Raw genomic sequence first — 22687 nt, 5'->3', positions numbered from 1 at the left:
GAAAGGGAGACAGAACATGAGAGACTCCTAACTCTGGGAAACGAACTAGGGATGGTGGAAGGGGAGGTGGGCGGGGGGTGGGGGTGACTGGGTGATGGGCACTGAGGGGGGCACTTGATGGGATGAGCACTGGGTGTTATTCTATATGTTGGCCAATTGAACACCAATAAAAAATAAATTTATAAAAAAAAAAAAAACAAAACAAAAAAACAAAATAGCAAACAAATACAAAAAAATAAAGTATACTTAGAGAATTCAGATGCCCATCTTGAAAGGCAGAAACAGGGTAGAGGAATTGTTCTAACAGACTAAAGAAACATCGTGACCAACTGGTTCAGGAGGAAAAAAATCTATCCAGGTATAGCTTGACACAAAAGACCAATATGGCAAAATGCTAATAATTGTTGATCTAAGTAAAGAACATTCAAGTGTTACTGTGATTTTGAAATATAAAGTTTTCAAAAATATAAAGTCAGGGGAAAGAAACAAATCTCTCCTTGTTGAAATGTCTATTGCTTGGGTTCTTATTTATTTGCAAACATGTTAAAACAGAAAATTCAGGGGTTCCTGGGTAGCTCAGTCAATTAAGAGGTTAAGCGTCTTCCTAGAGCTCAGATCATGATCCCAGGGTCCTGGGATGGTGCCTACATTGGCCTCCCAACTCCTGGAGGAGCCTGCTTCTCCCTCTTCTTCTGCCTGCCACTCACTCCTCCTGCTTGTGCTGTCAGTAAGTAAATAAAATCTTAAAAGAAAACAAACAAACAGAAAAGCCAACTGACATGGCCTAAAGGGGAGCAAATAAGTTAGACACTAAAAACCATGCCCTAATTTCTTATAAGTCAAGCAGGAAGTAGTGGAAGGAGATCTCTGTCTTTTAATATAAAACACTCCTTAATTTTCAATAAAATTCTGGAGAGAAAGCCATAGTCTGTGAGCACTTAGAAAGGAAAGCAATGATCACTAGGAGACAACATATGTTCATGAAGAATAGGTCATGCATAATATACCTTTCCCAGTGGGGAACATCAAAAGATATAATTTAATTACAACGAAGTATTTGAAAAAGCCCATCAGATTGGCTATGTGATTAAAATGGAGAAATATAAGCTGGGTTGTTAGCTGAGCTTTCCTTCCCGTCCATCGTTCTTTTAACCCTTTACTCATTCAGTATCAATCATGTGTCTATGTGTCTAACACTGTGCTAGACAACCACTGTATTGGAATTAACACATTATTGTCAACTTAAGACTCAAAGGGCATTTCTAAAAATCCCTCTAAAGTTGACCTGGGACCAAATGCATCAATGCACATTCCTGGAGTCCCATCCCACATTTACTGAATCAAAATTTCTGGAAACGAGACTTGGGAATCTGCATGTTTAACAAATGTCCCAGATAATCCTGTTATACACTAAAGTTTGAGAACCACACTAAAGTTCTCTACCCTCTGATCTGAAATCTTAAACATTTAATCAGTGAATTAGGTGAATTCCAACATAAATTTTGCCTATCAAGTTTGTAGATGATGGATAGTTGGAGGAAAACCTGATAAACTGTATTAAAGAATCAAACTTGAAAAAGACCTTGACAAAGGAGAAGGATGAAATGAAAATTAACAATATACAACTTAATAGGGTTAAATGTTAAGTTCTACATCTAAGTTCAAAGAATCAACTACTTAAATACAAGGTAGGAAAGCTCTGGACTGACAGCAGTTCACTTGAAAAAGATTTAAAGTTCAATGAGAGTCAAAAATGTGATATTATTTTTAAAAAAACTTATACAAATTTTAGGGTGCATTAATAGAAACTGAAATTAAGGAATGGAGCGGCAAGGTTGCACTCGTCATATTTTGCATCGGCAGGGCACATCTATTTTAAAATATTTAAATTTTTAAAAAGACATTGTCAAACTACCATGTGTCCAAGGGAAGGTAACTAGGTAGTACAGTGTCTTTAACCCACATCCTATGAAGAATTAAGGAACAGAATATGTTTCACATAGAAAAGTGAACATGCATATGTCATGAGACCTGACTTTACGAGACTAAAAAGCTACTGAGTTGTTGAGGAAGGAATTGATTATTCTGTGTGGTTTCATAGGACAGACCTGAGGATATTGGGACAAAGTTCTAGGAAAGTCATTTTTAGTTTAATGTAAGAAAAAATTAATCTAAGAATCAAACCTCTAAATGTGGTATGGGCTGTTCCCTGTAGAGAGGAGTTCTAGCAGCAGTTTAAAACTGAGGATTCCAATTAATAAATCCATTACAGGAGGTCAGGCATGGACAATGGTGGTGGCTGGCTTGGAAGTAAGGAGTAGATTTAACTCAACCTTCTGTAATTGAAATAGTATTTTTTTAAGTTAAAGGAAAGTAAATAAGAAAGGATACTTGCATTATGTAGGTAGTCCCTTCAAAGATTCCATTCTTTAAATTTCTATATAAGTTTACCCAGCATTATGGTTGCCATGAAAAGCCTTTAGACTTTCATCTGGTTATATCAGGTGTTCATCCTTCCAAAGGAATCCATTTCTGACATCTTTTAGCAGGACTGTTTTGGAAAATGGGAGAGTCAGAATGCCCATGACACACTTCTAGAGTCCTGCAGAGAAGACTCAACCATGGTGTATCCTTAACCTGACATAACTTTAATCCCCATAATGCGCTACTCCACCAACACAACAGCCAACCTCATCAGAAGTGGAAACTGGACTCAGGGAAAAAAACATGGAGATTGGCTGGTGTTCTAGGTGGCAGCTTGTCACAAAATCTATGTTAAAATAGAGACTATGGTGATTAATCAAAGGGATTATATTCTCTCTTTTGAAGAGTTTTATATTAATACACCAGTCTGGGCATTTGGAAGATGGAGCAGAGGAAGAAGACATACAGAAAATAAACTGTGTAAGCTATGAAAGACCACTGGATATGCTTAAATTATTAGTAGGCAGAAATCGTAAGGAAGTAGAAACAAAAAGATATGACAAGGAGCAAGGAGTGTGGTTGGCTGGTGGGAGTAGGAACTGCTGAAGCACACATATTGACTCTTGCCAGAGTTAACATAAGAGCAGAGGTGGAAAAAAAAAAAAAAAAAAAAGAGCAGAGGTGGAAGCATTCAACTGTTGAGGTGATGTCAAGATAATTCATTTGCCAGAGCTGTCTTGGATGTTTTTAGCTAACTCTGTTCTTTGAATAACATTCTAATCTCTAACAATAACTGTTGTGCAGCTCTTACTATTGTCCTTATTTCATGTAAATCCTATACAATACTTCTCTCACTTTCCTATTTAACCAAAGAAACAGAAAAGAAAATAATGTGTACTACTAGCAGTCTGGGACACAGCCCAAGCAGTTTATCACCAGTTCAACATTTCTTTGCCGTCCCGTGGTATTTTTATCTTTAAAATTTCATGAGAAATTTGCATTCCCCTCCTTAAGAGATCTGTACCAGTTTCTATATCAACAAATGTTTAACCCATTGATTCAAATTAACAACTTAGGGAGATATACCACTTCTTATTTTTCGGTTCCTTCCCATAATTCCTAGCCAATAACTCATGTAATCCTCTAAGGTATGGCTACCTCAGTTGGAGAAACATGGTCTTACAATAAACTTATATTAGTTGAGGTTATCTGAATGTTCCCTGAAGATTCTAACTAATGCAGCAGTTTCAGGGAGATATAAATGTGTGTATGTGTGTGTCCCATTCTAGAACCTCTTCTTAATCACAAAAGCCAGAACAGACAGCATTCCAGATGTTTCAAATACTTGTTAATTTATAATAAACATGCTAAAGAATATGGAATTTAATGTTCAAACCCAAATATGTTCATTTGTAGGAATTTTTTATATCTTTCTGTGTATTAAAAGTAATTATATGTTACTTGATTTTTTTTATCAGGTGGGGAAAATCAGTGATGATTTCCCCCGCTTTACCATAAGCCTGAAGAAAGTCTACCTTCTTTGATATAGCCTCACTGAAGAAATAATGGGAAGAAGAAGATCTGAGGATATGAGCAGTACAAAGAAAATCAAGGATAAGGATTAGACCTAAATTTTGGTCAAAGTGTGGAGTTGTAGGTAGAGTAAATCTTCCACTTTCACATATTATTCCATAATAAAAATTATGTTAAAAAGTGCTTTTAAATTGTCATTTGCAGCTACTAAATGCTATCATTTATTAAAACTAATAAAAATCATATTTTAAATTAAATACTGGCTTCTTATAAACTAAATTTAAATCAAGCTTACGATTTTTAAATTTTATTTATTTATTTATTTATTTATTTATTTATTTATTTATTTAATAATCTCTACACCCAATGTGGGGCTGAAACTCATGATCCCCAGATCAAAAGTTGCATGCTCTTCCCACTGAGCCAAAGCAGGTGTCCCTAAATAATTGAGCCTAATGTTAATGGTGAGAGATTACAGGAGAGGAGGAAATCCATTGTGAAACCCACTTTTTACAAAAATTTTTATACATAAATAATGTTAAGAGATTATGACTTTCCAGGTCACCTTTTTTGCCCATTGCTAGTGTCTACTTTCTTTAGTAACTGGTTTGTACTTCCCAGGCACTATAGACATCCAGTTATATTTACTGAGAATCCAGTAATAACTGTACACATCCACCAGTTCGGTTCAAAAGCCCTTAGCAGACAGCCATGGGTATCACACACAGTGAGGGAAGACCACTAAGATATGGTCCTGTCCTTCAGGAGCCCACAGCCTGCAGAGGAAGGGAGGTATAAACACATAATCGCAGTGCAGCACGACACATGCAAGAGGGGAAATGTGTATAGGGCACCTGGTCAGGAGGCTCAGAAGAGTCTTCACAGATATAATGGCCCTTGGGTAGGATTTTGACAGAAAACCAGGTAGGGCTTTAACAGCCAAATATCCAAAAGGAAGGTTCCAAGCAGAGCTACTCATTATGTGAGGAGGTGTGATGCAGCATGGGGTGTTACAGGGACAGCTATTACTTCAGTGGGACTGGGAAAGGTTAAAGGAAATGAACTGTAGCATGAATGAGAAAAGAAATGGGGGTCAAAGTTAGATTTGTCATTTCTTCTCTCTGTGTGACCTTAGGCAAACGACCTGACCTCCATAAGCTCAGTTTCCTCATTTATAACATTTCTTCCTAGGATTATTGTGAAAACAGAATGGAGTATATTGAAGATTTTACATAAGGACTGGCCCCAAGCCAGTCAATGAAGACTAGCTAGCTAGCTGCTCACGGTGTTTGCAGGGTTTGACACAATTAAATGTGTAAGAAAGGGAACGCCAGGCCCATGACCTCGCAGGACCACCTCAACCTCACTGCCATACCAATACCTATGAACTGGGTGTGTATGTGGCCGGGGGGGGGCGGGCGGGGGGAAGAAAAAGAAAGATTAACCCTGGGAGTAGTAAATTCATTCCACCTGTGTCTACTACTCTCTGACACCCAGATGATAATATTTAAGCCACTTTCCATAATAAAACAAATATGTTCAAACTGCCCCCTTTCTTCTCATCCTAACACCTGGCTTGGACAACTGTGGAGCTTGGAGAAATTGCCCACGTTCCTCCTCTATCCCTCTCCATAATCCACTGGAATATGGCAAATGAATATACCTGTCCAACTGATGCCTGTCTGTTAGGGTGAAATATAATACACCGTTCTAAACCACTTTTTTCTAGTATGCCTGACATACAAAGAGTTGTCCATAATTAATGTATATCACATGATGACGGAGATAGGTATATATCCATGAAACCATCAATGTCATAAACATATCCATTACCTCTAAAAGTTTCCTCCAGCCCTCTTATAATTATCTTTCTTTGTGATAAGAACAGTTAATAGCTATCCTCTCAGCAAATTTTTAAATGTATAATACATTATCATTAACTATAAACACTTGGCTATACAGTACATCTCCAGGACTTATTCATCTTGCATAACCAAAACTTTGGGCCTTTGACTAATACCTCTCTGTTTCAGCCTCCTCCCAGCCCCGGCAGCTACCGTTCTCTGTTTTATGAGTTTAACTATTTTAGATTCCTCATGTAAATAGTTTCATGTATTATTTGTCTTCCATATCTAGCTTACTTTGTTTAGCATAATGCCCTCCAGGTTCATTCATGTTGTCATAGTGGCAGCACTCCCTTCTTTTTTAAGGCTGAAAAATATTCCATTGTATGTTTATACCACAGTTTTTTTTACAATCTAGTCATCCATCAATGGACACTGAGTGTGTATCATGCCTTGGCTATTGCGAATAACACTGCAATGAACATGCCAGTGTCGATATCTCTTTGAGCTTCTTATCTTTATTTCTTTGAGAATATATCCAGAAGTGGAATAGCTAGATCATATGGTAGTTGTATTTTTCATTTTTTAAAAAAGATTTTATTTATTCATGAGAGGCACACACACACACAGAGGCAGAGATACAGGCAGAGGGAGAAGCAGACTCCATGCAGGGAGCCTGAGGTGGGACTCGATCCCAGGTCTCCAGGATCAGGCCCTGAGCTGAAGATGGTGCTAAACCGCTGAGCCACCAGGGCTGCCCCTCATCTTTTGAGGAAATTCCAAACTGTTTTCCATAGTGGCTGCACAAATTTACATTCCCACTAACAATGCACAAGGGTTCCCTTTTATCTACAACAAAATACACTCTTAAAAAAAAGTCCTCAGGGCAGCCCGGGGGCTCAGCGGTTTAGCACTGCCTTCAGTCCAGGGCGTGATCCTGGAGACCTGGGATCAAGTCCCACGTCGGGCTCCCTGCATGGTGCCTGCTTCTCCCTCTGCCTGTGTCTCTGCTTCTCTCTCTCTCTCTATGTCTCTCATGAATAAATAAATAAAATCTTTAAAAAAAAAAAGTCCTCACATCAAAGTCCAATTGAATGTCTTTCTGTTTTTCAGTATGACGGGCAACTTGATTTCATTTACCTGAAAGCCAGTTTCCCTGAACCTTGCCTCTAAACTTACACCTCCTCCTTTGCTCCCTATGCTGGTCAATGGTATCACTATATATCCAGCGCTCATGCCAGGAACTTGCAAGTCTTCCTTGATCCCACTGCTCCTGCACTACCCACATTCAATCAATTACTAAGTCTCAGTAGACCTAACTCCAAATAACAAGCCTGTCTTCCTCCTCTCACTTGTTTCTCCTTCTTCCAACATAATTGTAAAAGCCTTCTCACTGGACTCCCTGAATCCAGCCAAGCCATCCCACAAGGTGGCAGAGAGATCTAATATTACCTACCCTACTTAAAATCCTTTTGAGGTACTCTTTTATCTACAAAATGAAATACTAATAGGGTGGATAAGGTCTTGACTGCTCTGACTCTGCCTTCCTCTCTAACCTCATCTCCCACCACATAACACTTTGCATTCTGTGTTCTGATTATATCAAATTACTGGTTGTTTCCCAAAAAAGCTCTTCCAAGGCTCCATACTTTTATACCTACAAATCCCTTTGTCTAGAACTTTGCTACTCAAAGTGTGGTCCATGGACCAGAAACATCAACCTGGGAGCTTCTTAATAATGTAGGTTCTCAGGCTTCACCCAGATCTACTGAAGCAGAATCCACATTTTAACAAGATGCCAGGTGATTCTTATATACATCAAAGTTCTAGAGTACTGCATAGAATATTCTTTCCACCTACTTTGTTCATCTCACTGGTTCTCAGGCTTGGAGACACAATGGACACTTTTTATATATTAAAAAAAAATTAACCTGTCCTTTATCATCTTGAAATATATGTTATGATAATGTGTCTATGCTCATAATTTTAAAAACCCAATATAGTACTTTAACAATCATATGAAAAAAAGGCAAGTCATATGGGCTAAAACATGTATTTCTGTATGTTAATGGTGGGGCACAATTGTACTCAAAGACATAACAAAATAATGAAATGTTTGCCTAGAATCACTGGCGATTGACAGACACAAACGAGGACCAATTCAGATATATTGTATTGGTGACACAGATACCATGAGCAATGAGGCAGTCAATGATGTACTTTTCAGGATGGCGAACAACTCGTGGCAAAATTCCAAAGGGCACAATCTTCCTTTGACGCACAATGGGGTCATATTCTTGGAAAATTCAGTTTTTATTAAAACTATGCAAAACATACTTTGTTTATACACAATAAACTTGGGTTTTAGGCTCAGATAATTATAGCCAGATTTTCACCTACATGAATGTCTGGTGGGACATTCAGGTGTCATGTTGGATGCAGGGCAATTCTTTGTTACACAGGACTAACCCATGCATAGCAGGACATCTAGCATCTCTGGCCTCCATCTCCACTAAATGTTAGAGGCATCCTCCCATCAGTGACCATCAGTATGCCCTTGAGATTTCCAAAGTTCCTGACGGGACAATACCTCTCCTGCTCTGAACTGCTGGTCTGTCAGATGCACTCTAAGACTTTCTTCAACCCTCAGTTTACCTGGTCTCCCTTTCCATCACTGGTGTTACCCTGGCTCTATCCTTCAATGGTGCTCTCTTAGCTCCCCTAAGAATAGTTCTGGTCCAGTCTTTGAAGTGCAGGTGGGCAAGTGTGGAGGGAGGAATGTCACTTAATCACCTTTATACCTTCCAGGGAATCGCGCAATCTGAAACGGAGTAAATGCTCAAACGTTGTTGAATAAATAGCTTAAAAAACAAAATAAAAGAATGACTCTGAGAGTATGTAGATTAGAGACATTCCCACCTATAACAACTGAATGTTCTCTAATATACTGATTTTACCCTTAGGATAACAGGATAAAAATGGACATTTGGTAATCTTTTTTTCCTTCTTCTTCATAATTACAAGTATTTCTGTAGTCTTTATTCTTTCATTTGATGTATTCAGTACCAATTGTATGTCAGGCACTGAACTGCTCATTCCTTTGAGGAATCTATGATATATCTTGAGAAAGAACTAAGTACACAATTTGGTGTGTTTAAATGTGATGTTTTGCTTCCCTGGTGGCACCAAGAGGAGTGATGAATTCTGACTAGGTGATTTGGGATCCACATTTTCCATCTATCATCGTGCAATGGTTCACATTTTAGGATTCTCATATAAAGGCAATATAAAGAAATATGTGATTTATTCACTGATGATCCTTCTCAAAATGTCTCAAAAAAAAAAAAAAAACACACACAACACAACAACAACAACAACAACAAAAACCCAACCCTCAAACCAAAACTTGATGACAGGCATTTCCTTAAAGGTTCATTGTTAAGGGTATACCTATCTGCCCCCTGTTGGGTGACTTGTGGCCCTTCCTCAGACCTGACATCCACCGTTAAAATTGGCCTCTCCAAATGGGATGGCTTCATCACAGTACTCTGCTCAAACAGGCGATTTGGAATTAATATGATTTTTTTTCTCCCACTAATATGTTGAATTTGATACTTATGCCCTGAGGAGATTTACCATTAAAAAATATACTTTTCTAGTTCAAATAGTTAATAGAACAGGTCTTGAATATATTTGTATTTTTAAGGGTTGGCTGTGGGAATGGTGATAAAAAATTAAAACTAAAATACTTTTGACAATTCTAATAGTTAAGAATTACAACATATATATCTGCCTGGTTCTTCTCCATCCCAGAATATTCCACAGCTCCTGGCATGTCTGAGGCATGTAGCAAATGTTTGTCAAATGAATTAATCTATGCATACATAAGTAAACGGTCTATATTTCCATTTATTCTGAGCTTCAGAATTTTTTATTAAAATCACTCAGCTTTAGGGAAGTAACAAATGTTAGGGAAAGCACCGCCAAGGGTTTTCCTTCCTAACCCAGACTGAATGCAGTCTTTGAGGCACCGAAGATTCATGGTCAGGGAACGCTGCAACCTCTCAAACCTAGCACAAAGGTGGCCTTTCTTTGTTTTCCTCCTTCTCTTCACTGGTTTCGTGAGCTGGTGCCAGCTGAGTCTAGATGGCACGCGCTTTACACTTGAATGAAACGCTCCCTGCCCTCGGTTCTGGGAGCTCCACTCTGCTGCCTCCATCTGCTGCTTCTGATAAATGCTCATATTCTAAATATATTACTATCAGCTCACTCCCAAAGTGGCTTGCTGGTTCTCCACGCAGCAAACAACCCCACTGGCACGGAGCCACTTCTTGGGTAGAAAGAATTTGGGCAGACAGAAGATATACTTCCCGGTGAGGAGAGGTGAAAGAGAAGAGGGGGCAATGGCCTGGGCAAGCCAATGACAAAGACCCTGTCTGTGGCCTGCAGGTCTCCTGGGGGGACCACCAGGACGGGCCTGCCCGGCCGGGGCTATCTATGCAGGGGCCAGCAGGTCTGGAGTGCAGGCATTCTGAGAGAGCAGCAGAGATGAAGCTGAAGACGAGGCTTTGCTTTTTCTATGAAAATGAGTTGAATATTCTTAGCCTGGTCGGCTGACAACACTCCATTATGAATAACCTCCAGGAAACTAAGATTCACAGGAATTTGCCTCCAGCCCTTTAAAGCCTCCTCGGGCACATACACCATTTAAGCTGCTCTTCCAAGTCCCCCTGCTAGTTTCAGCTGCCAGTTGCCTCCCTTTCAGTGTTTCTTCCTTCCAGCAACTGATCTCTAGCCAGCACAATCACCAATTGCATTTGGGAAAGATGGAGTAATGCAGCGTGGAGGGTCTCCCCAAAGAACACATTCACAGCAGAAGCCACGAGGGTAGATGCTTATTCTCTCACAGTTGTGGAATCATAGAGTATTAGAGCTAGAAGGAACATTAGGGAACATCTAGTCCAATTCCTTTATCCTAAAGGAACTTCAATTTTCATATTCCACTGGACTCCTGATGCCCCTCCCCCCTCTTTCCCCCCCTCCCCGACCAAACCTGTCAGTTTGCTCACTTCAGTCGTGGCAACTTCATTTCTCTAGTTGCTTGGGGCCCAAAACCCCTGGAGTTGTCTGGCCACACCCAACATCTGGCCCCATGGTAAATCTCCTGGGCTCTTCCTTCCAAATATAGCTACTATCTTCCTCGCCACCTCCATTGCTACAACCCTGGTCTGGGCCACCTTCCTCTCTCCAATGGACTCCTGCAATAGCCCAAGTTCAGCTTGTACCAAATCTGGCCTGCTATTAGCTTTTGTAAATAAAGTTTTATAGAAACACAGCCATATTCATTGGTCTACCTTATGCTCCAATAGTAGTATCAAGGAGTTGGCCTTGATACTCTGGTGGCCTGCTGAAGATATTTACTGTCTCTGGCCAACCCCTGAAATAGCCTATTAAATAGAAAGTTGGATAATATCAATGCCCTGCTCCAAACCCTCTCACTCACACTACAAGTCTTTTTTTTTTTTTTTAAGATTTTATTTATTTATTCATGAGAGAGAGAGAGAGAGAGAGAGAGGCAGAGACACAGGCAAAGGGAGAAGGAGATTCCATGTGGGATCACGACCTCCAGGATCACGACCTGAGCCAAAGGTAGACCCTCAACCACTGAGCCACCCAGGTGCCCCCAGACTACAGACTACAAGTCTTATAGAGCCCTGTGAACTGCCCCTGCCATGATCTCCTGACCTTATCTCCTATTGCTCTGCCCTGTGTTCACTCTGACCTGACCACACTTCTCCCTGCCCGTAGGCCTCTCTTCTTCTCCTCACCCCCAACTCTTCCTCAAATAAGCCAGACCGGATCTTAATGCAGGACCTTTCACATACTGTCCCCTCTGCCAGAAATTATATCCATGTTGACATCTGCCTGGCTTGCTCACTCTTTACTCACTTTTTATTCAAATGTCACCTTCTAGTGAGCCTTCTCTGACTGCCGTATTTAAAATGGCACTTCCTCCCCACTTCCTTCTCACGGCTTAATTTTTCTCCACAGTTTCTACCACCCTTTAACGTATTACACATCTCTTATTTATTTCCTCCCCACTTCCTTCTCATGGCTTAATTTTTCTCCACAGTTTCTACCACCCTTTAACGTACCACACATCTCTTATTTATTTCGTGTTGTCTTTCCCCACCTTCCCACTAAGACACAAACTCTGTGAGGTTAAGTTTTTTTTTTTTTTTTCTGGTTTGTTTCCCTGATATACCCACAGTGCCTAGGCATGTATTAGGTGTTCAACAGCTGTTTTTGAATAAATAAATCCTTACAAGTAGTGATGCTACAGCAAATGTGAAATGCATCAGTGTCTCAGTCAGGGTTTCTACCAACATTCCTGCTTAGGAAAGACTGACTAGGGAGCTCCAGGCAGAAATGACTTCTATACTTGTGGGGGCATTTTATTTCCCACTTGCCCACTTTCCTTTTTCCATCTTATTTCTTACCATGTAACTAGTGGACTTGCCCTATTCCTTGAGTCTATGGCTATAGTTTCTGTAGTATTTTAGATTCCACTCTTTTCTTTTTGGCCTATCATCATTAAAGCATATCTCTCTGGCTTCTATTACCAAAAGACTCTGGCCTGTCCTCTTCTAAGCTTATAAATTCATTAAAGCCCAAATATTAATGAATAATAATGTCTCTACCTCCTAGAAAATAATTTGCATTTAAACAACTTTCAGTGCCTCAATCCAAAGAGGCCAGTGATGTGGGAATTCCCAGCAGGCAAAAGGCCTGGGCCAGCTGGGGTAGTCATGGAAAGGTCCCTCTAGCAAAATCAAATCACAGCCCATCAGCAGCTGTCCACTTTGCCTCTATAGGATGAATCCAGCCATGTATATCCCCTTTGGACTATGTGTGCACACAGATACACAGGGTGTCAATTAGAGGCAGCGAGAACATCTTAACTTGCATGGAAATGAACCTGTCACTTGTGATATATGTACACACTTACATATATTATATTGATTCCTTCCCTTAGCGCTTTGATAGCTTTTCATCTAGCTTGCGGTCCCACTAGCACAAAGCCACCGCTTGGGAAGGAAAAGGAAGCTGGATAGGCATAATATTCAGCCCCCAAAGAGGCGAGACATGGAAAGGAGATGACTATTGGAGCACAAATTACAAGCATGCTCCATTGGTCTTCTGGGGCCATATTTACAATGTTCCAAAACACAGTGAAAGTTCAGAGTAGAAAGAAGGAAAAGATTGAGAGATGCAACCTTTACACCAAAAAATAATACCAACAACAATAAATTTTTGGTTCATAAGAATTTGTGCTACGCAAGGAAAGCAGTAGACTTTCTCAGGTCATCCAGAACTGCCAGAGAAAATTAAGAGAATCTTCTAAACAACTGAAGAGGAGGAATACATCCATTAGGAAATCTGACTGATTTGTCCACCAGGAGCCCTTCTTCCATCCAGAGGAAAGAGCATTCATGTATACTCCATAGGCAAGAATGCCGCTTACCTTTCTAGGATAGAGCAGATTAAGATGATCCCTTTACCTTAGTTCATCAGAACCAACTCCAGGTGGTCTAGCCCATATGGCTGTCGAAAATGAACAAATAATTTTCTTTTGAATTATGATAGAGTATGACTTGTTTCTCCCCTACTCCACATACTGCCCGTAGGTGTCTCTGAATTTGTCATCTGGTGAAATGGGTATTGATCTGTCATTCCTCCAGGGAATCCCCAGTTTCGTTTACTTCCTTCTCTAGACAAAGAGACACATTTATGTGGCCACATGGAAGATTTCTACGTTTTATCAAAATGGCATCTTATAAGTGGAAACTCACAAAAGATTAACCCAGGTTTCAGATACTAAGTACCTTGAAGGACACACAAAAAGGCAGTTTGTAAACTACCATGAAGTCAGTTTCTTAAACTACTTATAAACCCACTAACTATAGGACTAAGGTGATTCACAAGTCACTGTGAAGTAGACGTTGGTTTTTTATCAGAACAGATGTAGAATGGGTGCTCTTTCAGTATGAGCTGTTGTATGAGCTGTTCCACATGAGATGCTTCTCTGCTAGCTGCTGAGTTGTCTCCTGGGCTCGGCCACAGCCAGACCAGTGCTTATGACCCACAGCTAATACAAAATGCCCTGTGGACCAGGAAGGAGATAACCAGGGTTTCCAGGGATTCCTCACTGTACCATACATAGGTGAGTCTTTCCTACCAAATCCAAGGAGACCGAGGAACTGATAGTATTTTTACCAAGATGGATTACCTTCTAGGAGGACCACCTGACTTCCTAGGTCAGGCCTTAAACCAGTGGCTCTTATTCTTTAGCACAAACCAGAATGGCCTGGAAGACTCCCTGAAACAGTGATTGCTAGGTCCCACTCCAGAATTTCTGGTTTAGTAGGTTTGGGCTAGAGCCAAGAACTCGCATCTAACTCTCCCAAGAGCTACAACTGCTGCCGATCTAAGGAGATCTTTGAGAGAGCTACCCCTATAAGCGTAACATTTCTGTAACTTTTTCCTTTCCTCCTACCGTTGGGGCTCATGGGGCCTGTTGTTGGGGAAGATGGGGTAGAAGTCACAGCTGCCACAGAAGCACTTGGCACATGGGAGCCTTCAAGTCCAGGCTGCCATTCACGACAGACAAATAAGTGGGGTTACAGGCACATGGAATCAGGCAACCTTTCTCATGATTCCAAATATGTACATCTGTCTTGTCTGGCAGTTTGATCCTAGTTTATCCACTCCACTTTTAAAGCCCATCTGATGATAGTTGGAGTCCGCTGGCCCACACCCATAGCAATTAGACCAGTATTAGAGAAGAGCAGATTGGCAGATGTAGCCAGAGAACTCATGTAGCATCAATAAGCAAACTTCATGAGGCACGACGGTGTCTTGAGTGATTTTGCACAAGTGGCCATGTACAGGCAAGGGAGAGCACACCTAGAGAGCCCTGGTTTAGGCAGAGAAGAAAGTTCTATCAGCAGACTTCCTGGGTGTTGCAGGTGGGGAACTCTTTTGAAAATGGAGATGAGACTATCAGCCTGAAATGCAGGCAGCTACTCTGTAGCTAATTTCAAAGGACACTCATATGCTGTAGCCTTCACTCTTTTTTTTTTTTCCTAGAAAACTTGCCCCTCTAAGGATACAAAAGGAAGGCTTTGAAATCTATTTCTTTCTACACCTTGCTCCATAGAGGAACAATAGTGCAGTAAAATGTTGCCAATGAAGTAGGGACTAAGAGGAACAGCAAGGCCACAGAGTGGTTTTGGCTGATGCCAGTATTCAAGGGTGTTTTTGTATGTAAAAAAGGGAGTGGGGAGCTGCCTTAGCTGTGGGAATATTTCTGAAGGGCTAGACTGTGTCATTAAATACTGTAGATGATCTGTCAGGAGACATGACACATTTATTTCTATTCTTGTGTATTTTTTGTAGGTCAGCTAGGGTTATGATTTGCCTCATCCTTACTCTAGGACCCAGGCTGAGGGAGCAGCCACTGTCTGGAACATTGCTGATTGCCATGGTGGAGGGAAAGAAAGAATGGCAAATTACATGCTAGGTTTTATGCTTTGTCCGAAAGTAACACACTTTACTGGCTACAATGGGTTGAACACTATCCCTCACAAATTCATGTCCATTCCCAGATCCTCAGACTGTGACCTTATTTTACAAGAGGATCTTTGCCAATGTATTTAATTGGAAACTATTTGGAAGTGATATCACACTGTATTTAGGGTGGGCCCTGAATCAAATGACTGGTATCCTTATAAGAAGAAGAAGGCGGCCATAGAGACAGAGAAGGCTATGGGAAAATAGAGGCAAAGATTAGAATGTTACAGGTGAAACCAAGGAACTCCAAGGATTACCAGTGATGAGGGAGCAGAAGGCAAGCTGAGGGCAAAGCACCCATTAACCCTCCCTTGCCCCCTATACATACACAATCAGGTGGGCTATGTGTGACATTCTTCTGGCACTTCTGGCTGCCCTAAAACTAAGGGAATGGGGAAAAAAATGAATGGTTAGCTGATAGAGATCACAGTCCCACAGGACATTAGTCTCCATCAGTTTACAAATGTCTTAGTGATTTATAAGGAAAAAGCATTCTTATCAATAGCCTAACTTTCGGAAACCCATTGACTCAATTCCCTGGGGCCCTAACATCACCATCCCTTCCACAGTGATGTAGGAAACAAAGTCAAAAAGGAATGTAAATAAAATTAAAATTAAATTTCTTTTTTTTTAAGGTTTTATTTATTTGACAGAGAGAGAGAGAGAGAGAGAGAGAGAGAGAGAGAGGAAGCACCAGCAGGAAGAGCAGCAGAGGGAGAGGGAGAAACAGACTCCCCACTGAGCAGGGGCCTGATGTGGGGCTTGATTTCAAGCCCCAGAGATCATGACCTGAGCTGAAGGCAGACATGTAACCGACTGGGCCACTCAGGAACCCCCAAATTAAATTTCTTTATAACCTGCAGCTCATTGACAAATAGTTGAAATAGGAAGAGTATATAACATTTCTCCTTTGAAACTTCCAACTATCCTAATGTTAATGCCTTGGGGGTGGGGGAGGAGGGGAGGGGAGGGGGGCGGGGGACACTTTTGCTAGGCTACAGCCAGGCCTCCAGTATCCTGAGAATCTTCTTTAGCATATGAAAGTCCTTTTAGATACTTCTCTTTGTACTTACCTCCCCCAACTCCCAAGTTTGTAATCAGCCACTCCTCACAACCTTGGTGCAGTAGTTCTTTCTGCCTTTGGGTCCTGTCCCTGGGTTTTAATAAAACCACTTTTTTTTTTTTTTTTTCACCGAACATGAGACATCTCAAGAATTCTTTCTTGGCGGTTGGCTCTGGACCCCAATCACATTCCATAACCACATCATCAGGATCCACTAAAAGCTAGGAAGAGGCAAGGAAGGATTCTTATCTGAGCTTTCAGAGGAAGCATGGCTCTATTGATACCTTATTTTCAGACTTCTAGTCTCTAGAACTATGAGAGAATACATTTCTCTTGTTTTAAGTCCCCTCGTTTGTAGTTGTTAAGATAGTTCTAAGGTGCTAATACACTTGGCAAAGTAAGTCACATCATCACACCCAAGCTCAAGGGTACAGGAAGAGACAGTGCAGCTGTGCTGGGTACTCCCCTCAGGTCAGTTCTCCTCTGCTCTGAGCCTGGGAAGCTAAGCTTTGAGAATTGTATGAACAGCCTCATTTCCCTCTAGGTTTCTGGTTGAGACTGACCCACAGCAGGAGTTCAGAGGTAGGAGGAGAGTCAAGTTGGAGTACTTACTTTGCCATCCTTCCTCTCCTCAAGGCTGGTAGTAGCTGGGTTCCTCCACCAAAGCTGTCCTGCCAGACAGCCCTCCTTTCTCTCAGGGTTCTGGTAACCACTTCTTCCAGACCAGACACCTGGGGTGTGGAGGAGGGGAGAACAGCTGTTGTTAGCTAACGGCACTTGGCCATTCCTTACTGGTTTCCCTTAACCCTGCCTACACCCTGGTAAACAGTCCCTTTATTAATCTCCTCTAACTCTATTTGAGCATGCCATCTGTTTTCTCTGAGACCCAGTGGTTACACATCTCTGTGCCTAGGAGGAGAGCTGGAAATCTGGCGGACACGTTGGTGACACCCTCACTAAATTGAGAAGCAGCACTACCGGACCAGTAGTGGGAACTGCAGTGAGAATGACAGATCACACATCTGCTTTGCTTCCTATACTTCTTGTCTCCAGAAGAAGGAGCATGAGCTCTGAAGCAAGATTCAAACTCTAGTCCAGCATTTCTGCAGGTGATGTAAACCTCTCTGAACCTCATACACAGTGGGTCTGAACAATGCTTTTTCCCTTATTGGGCTGTTACGAAGATTAAGGGAATAAATATGAAAAGAACCTCAAAGAACCTCACTGTGGTACACAGAATAATGCCTCCCAAAGATTGTCAAGCCCTAATTCCTGCAAACCTGTGAATATGTTGCTTTCCATGGCAAAAGAGAGTTTGCAGATGTGATTAAGGCTACAGGCCTTAAAATAGGGAGATTATCCTGGATTACCCAAGGGGCCCAATCTAATCACTCGAGCACTTAAAAGTAGGAGAGGAGAGGAAGGCAGAAGAGTCCCTCACACAAATGTGGCAGAAGAAGGGGAGGCAGAAGAGACATGACTACGTAAGAAGGATTTAACATACCACTGCTAGCTCTGAGATGTTCAGAGACCACATGCAACTAAAAACACAATGACCCGAAAAGAGGCCTCTAGATGCTAAGCAGCACCCCCAACCCCCAGGCAGCAGCCGGCAAGAAAATGGGGACCTCAGACACTGAATTCTGGCAACCACCTGAATAAACCTGGAAATGGATTCTCCCCTAGCACCTCCAGAAGGGAAAGCAGCAAGCTTCTGAGACCAGAAGCAAAGAAACCAGCTGAGTCCAGTGGACTTCTGACCTACAGAACTGTAAGATAATAAATGGGTGTTGCCCTAAGCCCCTAAATCTCTGGTAATTTGTTCTGGCAGCAATAGAAAATAAATACACTAGTACAGTGAGGTCTTGGTGCATAGTGTGTGCCCACTACATGTGTGTTATCTGCACTCACAGAGGAGCCAAGATACAGAGGGGCCATCCCAGGACCCTAAACATTATGTGCTCTCAAAGACGTAAGCCTGCTGTGATTCTGCAATCTAACCTCGAAGCTGGCTTTCTCTAGTGCTTTCCAGCTGTCTTGAGTGTGGGCGCCCTACATGATGAGCCTCCAGCTGCAGGAGGACCAGGAGGTGGGGCAGGAAATGCTGTGCTTCCCCCGACTTAGGCAAAACAAACCTGTGCACATCTGACATCCAGAAGGAAACTCACCCTAGAGCTGACTGTCATGTCTCTGGTAGGATATTCCTTACCTGGAACCCTCAAGTCCTGCCGTCCTCCTACCTGGAGGCAGTTTCTAATAACTGCTTCTAATTGAAGCACAGTCTAGGCAGGTCATTTCCTGCTGCTAAAGCCTTCCTTCTGTTTCCCTGCACCAACCAACTCCATCTCTCCAACCACATGGCAGATCTTCCAGCTGCCTAACCAACCAAACCTAGTCCTTAACCAGAGAGCACAGACCCTCCTTGCTATAACTGCTTTATTTGATGACTGAAGCTCCTATGCTTTAATAACTAGGTCAAGTTGAAATAACACCCTGGGACACTGGGCCCTGAGCCAGGTGTCGGAGATGTGGGCCACTCAGCATTCAGTCACTAACAAAGTGTGCAGAAAAGCAAGAGGATTAAGGGCTACCCACTGGGTACAGACATGTGCCTCTAGCTTGAATCAAACTGTAGAAATTTTGCCAAGTCCCAGTACTTCTTTAAGGTTCCAGACCAGCAACCAGTGATTGTTTTAATAATTTTCACTGCCATTCTAGGAAAACCACCTCACTATAAGGAGATTGTAATAATAAGAGCTAATATTGGGTGCTTAGCATATACTGCGCTCTGTCCCATGTAACTATAAAAGTGTTAACTTACACTCTCGAGGCAATTTGAAGAGTTAACGTCTATTATTATCATCTAGCTTTACAGATGAGGAAACCAGGACTCAAGAGAGGTTAAATAACTTGTCGAAGGTCACCTGGTAGTATATGGCTAGAGCTGTAACTCAAACCTAGGCTAAAGTTTTCTGTATACTACATCCCGCACGGATTTCTCTTGATTGAGCCAACATACATAGAGCCTTTAGGTCTTGACCAGGCATTGTGCCAGCCCCTGGAGATGCAAATATACCTGGGGAAAACATTCGTTTTCTCCTAGCCGACATGATAGGAGACAGATATGCAGAAAGAAATATGTATTGACACATTAGTAACATGACCAAAGTATAATGGAAGAAGTAATTAGACTGCCTACGTGGTGGAGATTTCTAGGAAAGAAGAAAAGTAGGATTGAGAAAGGCTTTTTGGAGGAGATAAAAGAGGAGAAGGGACACAGACATAAATGAGAGACAGAGAGAGAAGTATCACATATAAGTGTGGGCAAAATGCTCATTATCCCTCTTTCCCTTGGTTTCCTCATTGCTAAAATGGAGATCATAATACCCATTTCCAAGCTGTTACAAAGATTCATTTAGATGATAAATCTAATGTGAATTACCTCTGCTTGAAACATTCTAAAATATATTACTCCCTTGCCTTCCACCACTGCCCCCCACAACCCACTAAAAAAAAAAAAAAAAAACCCTTATATAAAGATCAGATGAGTTCAAAATCCAAATAAAAAGGCTTGGGGGCATTAAGAGGGAAACATAAATGTAAGGTGGTTAAATACTGGATGAAGGAGCCCAAGGTTATCTAAGAGAGACTTGGGTTCTCTCTCCGGGAATAGGCCTCCTCTTGCTCCATCGAAACACATTCCCAAGAGTAGAGATGGTCACGCAGGTGGCCTGTCTTTCACGGACTTAAATCTACTGCATTTTCTGCACAGAGCTACATTAAGCACACAGCCTCAGCAGCTCTCGGGATGAAATGGAGCATCCCTCAATCTCTACCTCTGAAGATTGGGGACAGTCCTTCCCAGTCACTCTTCAGCTTTAGGGGGGTCGGTTGGTCTCAGGGACAGCTGACAGCCTTATTTAGCCAACCAGCTGCTCTGTGATACACGATGTCCTGAATGCTCAAAGTCTGGTGGATGATTCTTTTGTATCCATATAAGCAGCAGTTGGAGGAGAATCCATCAGTCCCTTTGGTAGCCTCAGGGTGTCAAGGCTGCCATTCAAATCATTACCACCATAATTATTAACCATTGTTTTAGTGAGATATCTGCTAGGCAATTGTCTTTCTTTCTTTTCCTCATCATTAGAAAACAATCACACTTCCCTGGAACAACGCTTGCCTCAAGTCACATCAACACATTTATTAAGCCCCTTCTGTTTTCCCAGTTCTACAGGAAGTCGTGGAGGAGGGAACGCTTAAAATATTCTGTGATTTGAAAGAATTGAGGATTCTTTCAAACCTGAAGAAGAGGTCCATACGCGCACACACACACAAAATCTATAGGAAAAAGTCACACAAGTATACAATAGACCGCTACAGTGTCAGAGAGGGGCAATTTTATTTTCTGGTGTTTTTTTTTTTTTTTACAGTGGGGATGGGGTGCAATGAAGGAGTCACACGGATTGAGAGGATTTGGGAGGAGTGGGTTGTTGTGGTGGGAAACTGCATTCTTCTCCCTCAGGTACGGCCAAGGGAGCCGACAGGGAGGCGCTCCATTAGAGTAGCCGCCAGAGCCTGACTTTTTGACAAGAGAGTTCATCATTTCGGGTAAAGTGTTCAAGGCGGAGCGTCTGCTCCGGGATGGACGATGCGTCCTGCGTGACTCGGTGCGACGGCCGAAGTCCCCGTCCACCTCTGGAACCCACCTTGCAAGCACGCTGCCCCCCGACAGCGGTCAGGGCTGCGCGGGTCGGCGGGTCACTCACCGGGCTCCAGGGGTCCTGGGCGGGAAGTCTCGGGCGTCGCGTCCCACCCCGCCTGCCTGCCTGCCCGCCCGGGGCCGGCGGGGGCCACACCTGGAGGCGCTCGCCCCCGCGGCCGCGCTGTCTGAGGTGCCGGGGCGAGGAGGAAGCCGCTGCCGACGAGGCGGGAAGGCGCCCGAGCCCGCCCCCGCCCCCGCCCCCGCCCCCGCGGGCCCCCCGCCCCGGGCTCCCAGAGCGCCGGGCAGCGTCGCGACGCCCCCACGCGACGTGGGCCGAGGGGGAGGGGCGGGGGCACCGCGGGGGCGCGGCGCGCGGGCGGACGCGGGGCCGGGAGGGGAGCGGGGAGCGGCCCCTGGCGGCGCTCCTGAAGCGTGAGGGGGGCGGGCCTGAGGGGGAGAACCGCGGAGGGGCGGGGGGGGGGCACACTCAGCCTCCGGGGGCCGCGGCGCGTGGGCGTGGGCTCCAGGCCTAGTCGGAGCGGACTGGAGCGGGGACCGGAGCCCCGCGGAGCAGGAGCGCGTCGCGTCAACAATCCCGGCGGCGGGGGCGGCGGCGGGGGCGGGGGCGGGGGCGAGTGCGCGTGCGCGGCGCGCACGGCGGGAGACGGAGGGAGGGAGGGAGGGAGGAGGGAGGGGAGCGGGCGTGGGGCGGCGGGAGCGCGCGTGCGCGCGCGCGGCCAGGCAGCCTGGGCGGCGGGTCCTGCTCGTGACGGACGGCGGCGTCCGGTCCTGCCCGTGGCGGTGGTGGCGGCGGTGGCGGCGGCCGATCCTGCCTCTCCCAGCTGCCGCGGCTGCTCCAGACACCTGCGGCGGCGCCGGCGGCGACCCCGCGGCGGCCGCGGAGATGTGGCCCCTGGCGGCGCTGCTGCTGCTGGGCTCGGCGAGCTGCGGTGAGTGGCCCCTGTCCCCCGGCGCGGCGGCCCCGCGGCTGTGCGGGCTGCGCGCCCGGCTGCGAGCGTGGGAGGCGGCGGGCCCGGGCTCCCCTCCTCCCCTCGTCCCCCTCGTCCCCTCCTCCCCTCCGCGGGGCTTCGGCGGCCCGGGGCTGGCGGCCGGGATGCCCGCCCCCCGCGCCCTGCGCCCTGCGCCGCCCGGGCTCGCCCCGAGGAAGCCGCCGCCGAGCCCCGCGCCCCGCGCCCCGCTGGACTGTTCGGGGGAGGGCGCGACGGCAGGCGAGGGGCGGCAACCGTGAGCGGCGAGGGCCCCCTCCTCGCGCCCCTCTTCTTCCTCGGTGCGTGAGCGTATTTGGGGGCGAAGGAGGGAGAGTGGGAGGGCCCGGGCCTCTTGCGATACAAGTGCGCATTTTGGCGAAGTCTGCAAGACGGGATTTCTCCCGCTTGCCCTCCCACAGCAGCAGAGGACTTAAAGGAGACCTAAAGGAGCAGTTAAGTTGCATTTCCAGCCCAGCATTTAATCAGAAGAATCTTCTGG

The 22687-nt window shown here is 44.2% G+C and overlaps 1 protein-coding gene and 1 long non-coding RNA gene across 2 annotated transcripts in view; one reads left to right on the top strand and one right to left on the bottom strand.

The window, feature by feature from the left end:
• LOC119867323 overlaps positions 1-21397 on the bottom strand; it is a 100007-nt gene extending 78610 nt beyond the window's left edge. Inside the window, exons 1-3 of the long non-coding RNA XR_005383254.1 lie at positions 21264-21397; positions 17110-17228; positions 16508-16718 (exon numbers count right to left, since the gene is read on the bottom strand). This is a non-coding gene — a long non-coding RNA (uncharacterized LOC119867323). The remainder of the gene's footprint in view (positions 1-16507; positions 16719-17109; positions 17229-21263) is intronic.
• Positions 21398-22096: 699 nt separating this feature from the next.
• Positions 22097-22687, top strand: part of CD47 (CD47 molecule) — a 43710-nt gene continuing 43119 nt past the window's right edge. The window contains exon 1 of the mRNA NM_001080721.1: positions 22097-22149. Within this exon, the coding sequence (NP_001074190.1) occupies positions 22104-22149 (46 nt within the window). The 5' untranslated portion in view covers positions 22097-22103. The remainder of the gene's footprint in view (positions 22150-22687) is intronic.

This window comes from Canis lupus, chromosome 33 (assembly GCF_011100685.1).
Source record: "Canis lupus familiaris isolate Mischka breed German Shepherd chromosome 33, alternate assembly UU_Cfam_GSD_1.0, whole genome shotgun sequence".
Taxonomy (NCBI): domain Eukaryota; kingdom Metazoa; phylum Chordata; class Mammalia; order Carnivora; family Canidae; genus Canis; species Canis lupus.
This window is presented reverse-complemented; position numbering and strand designations above follow the sequence as displayed.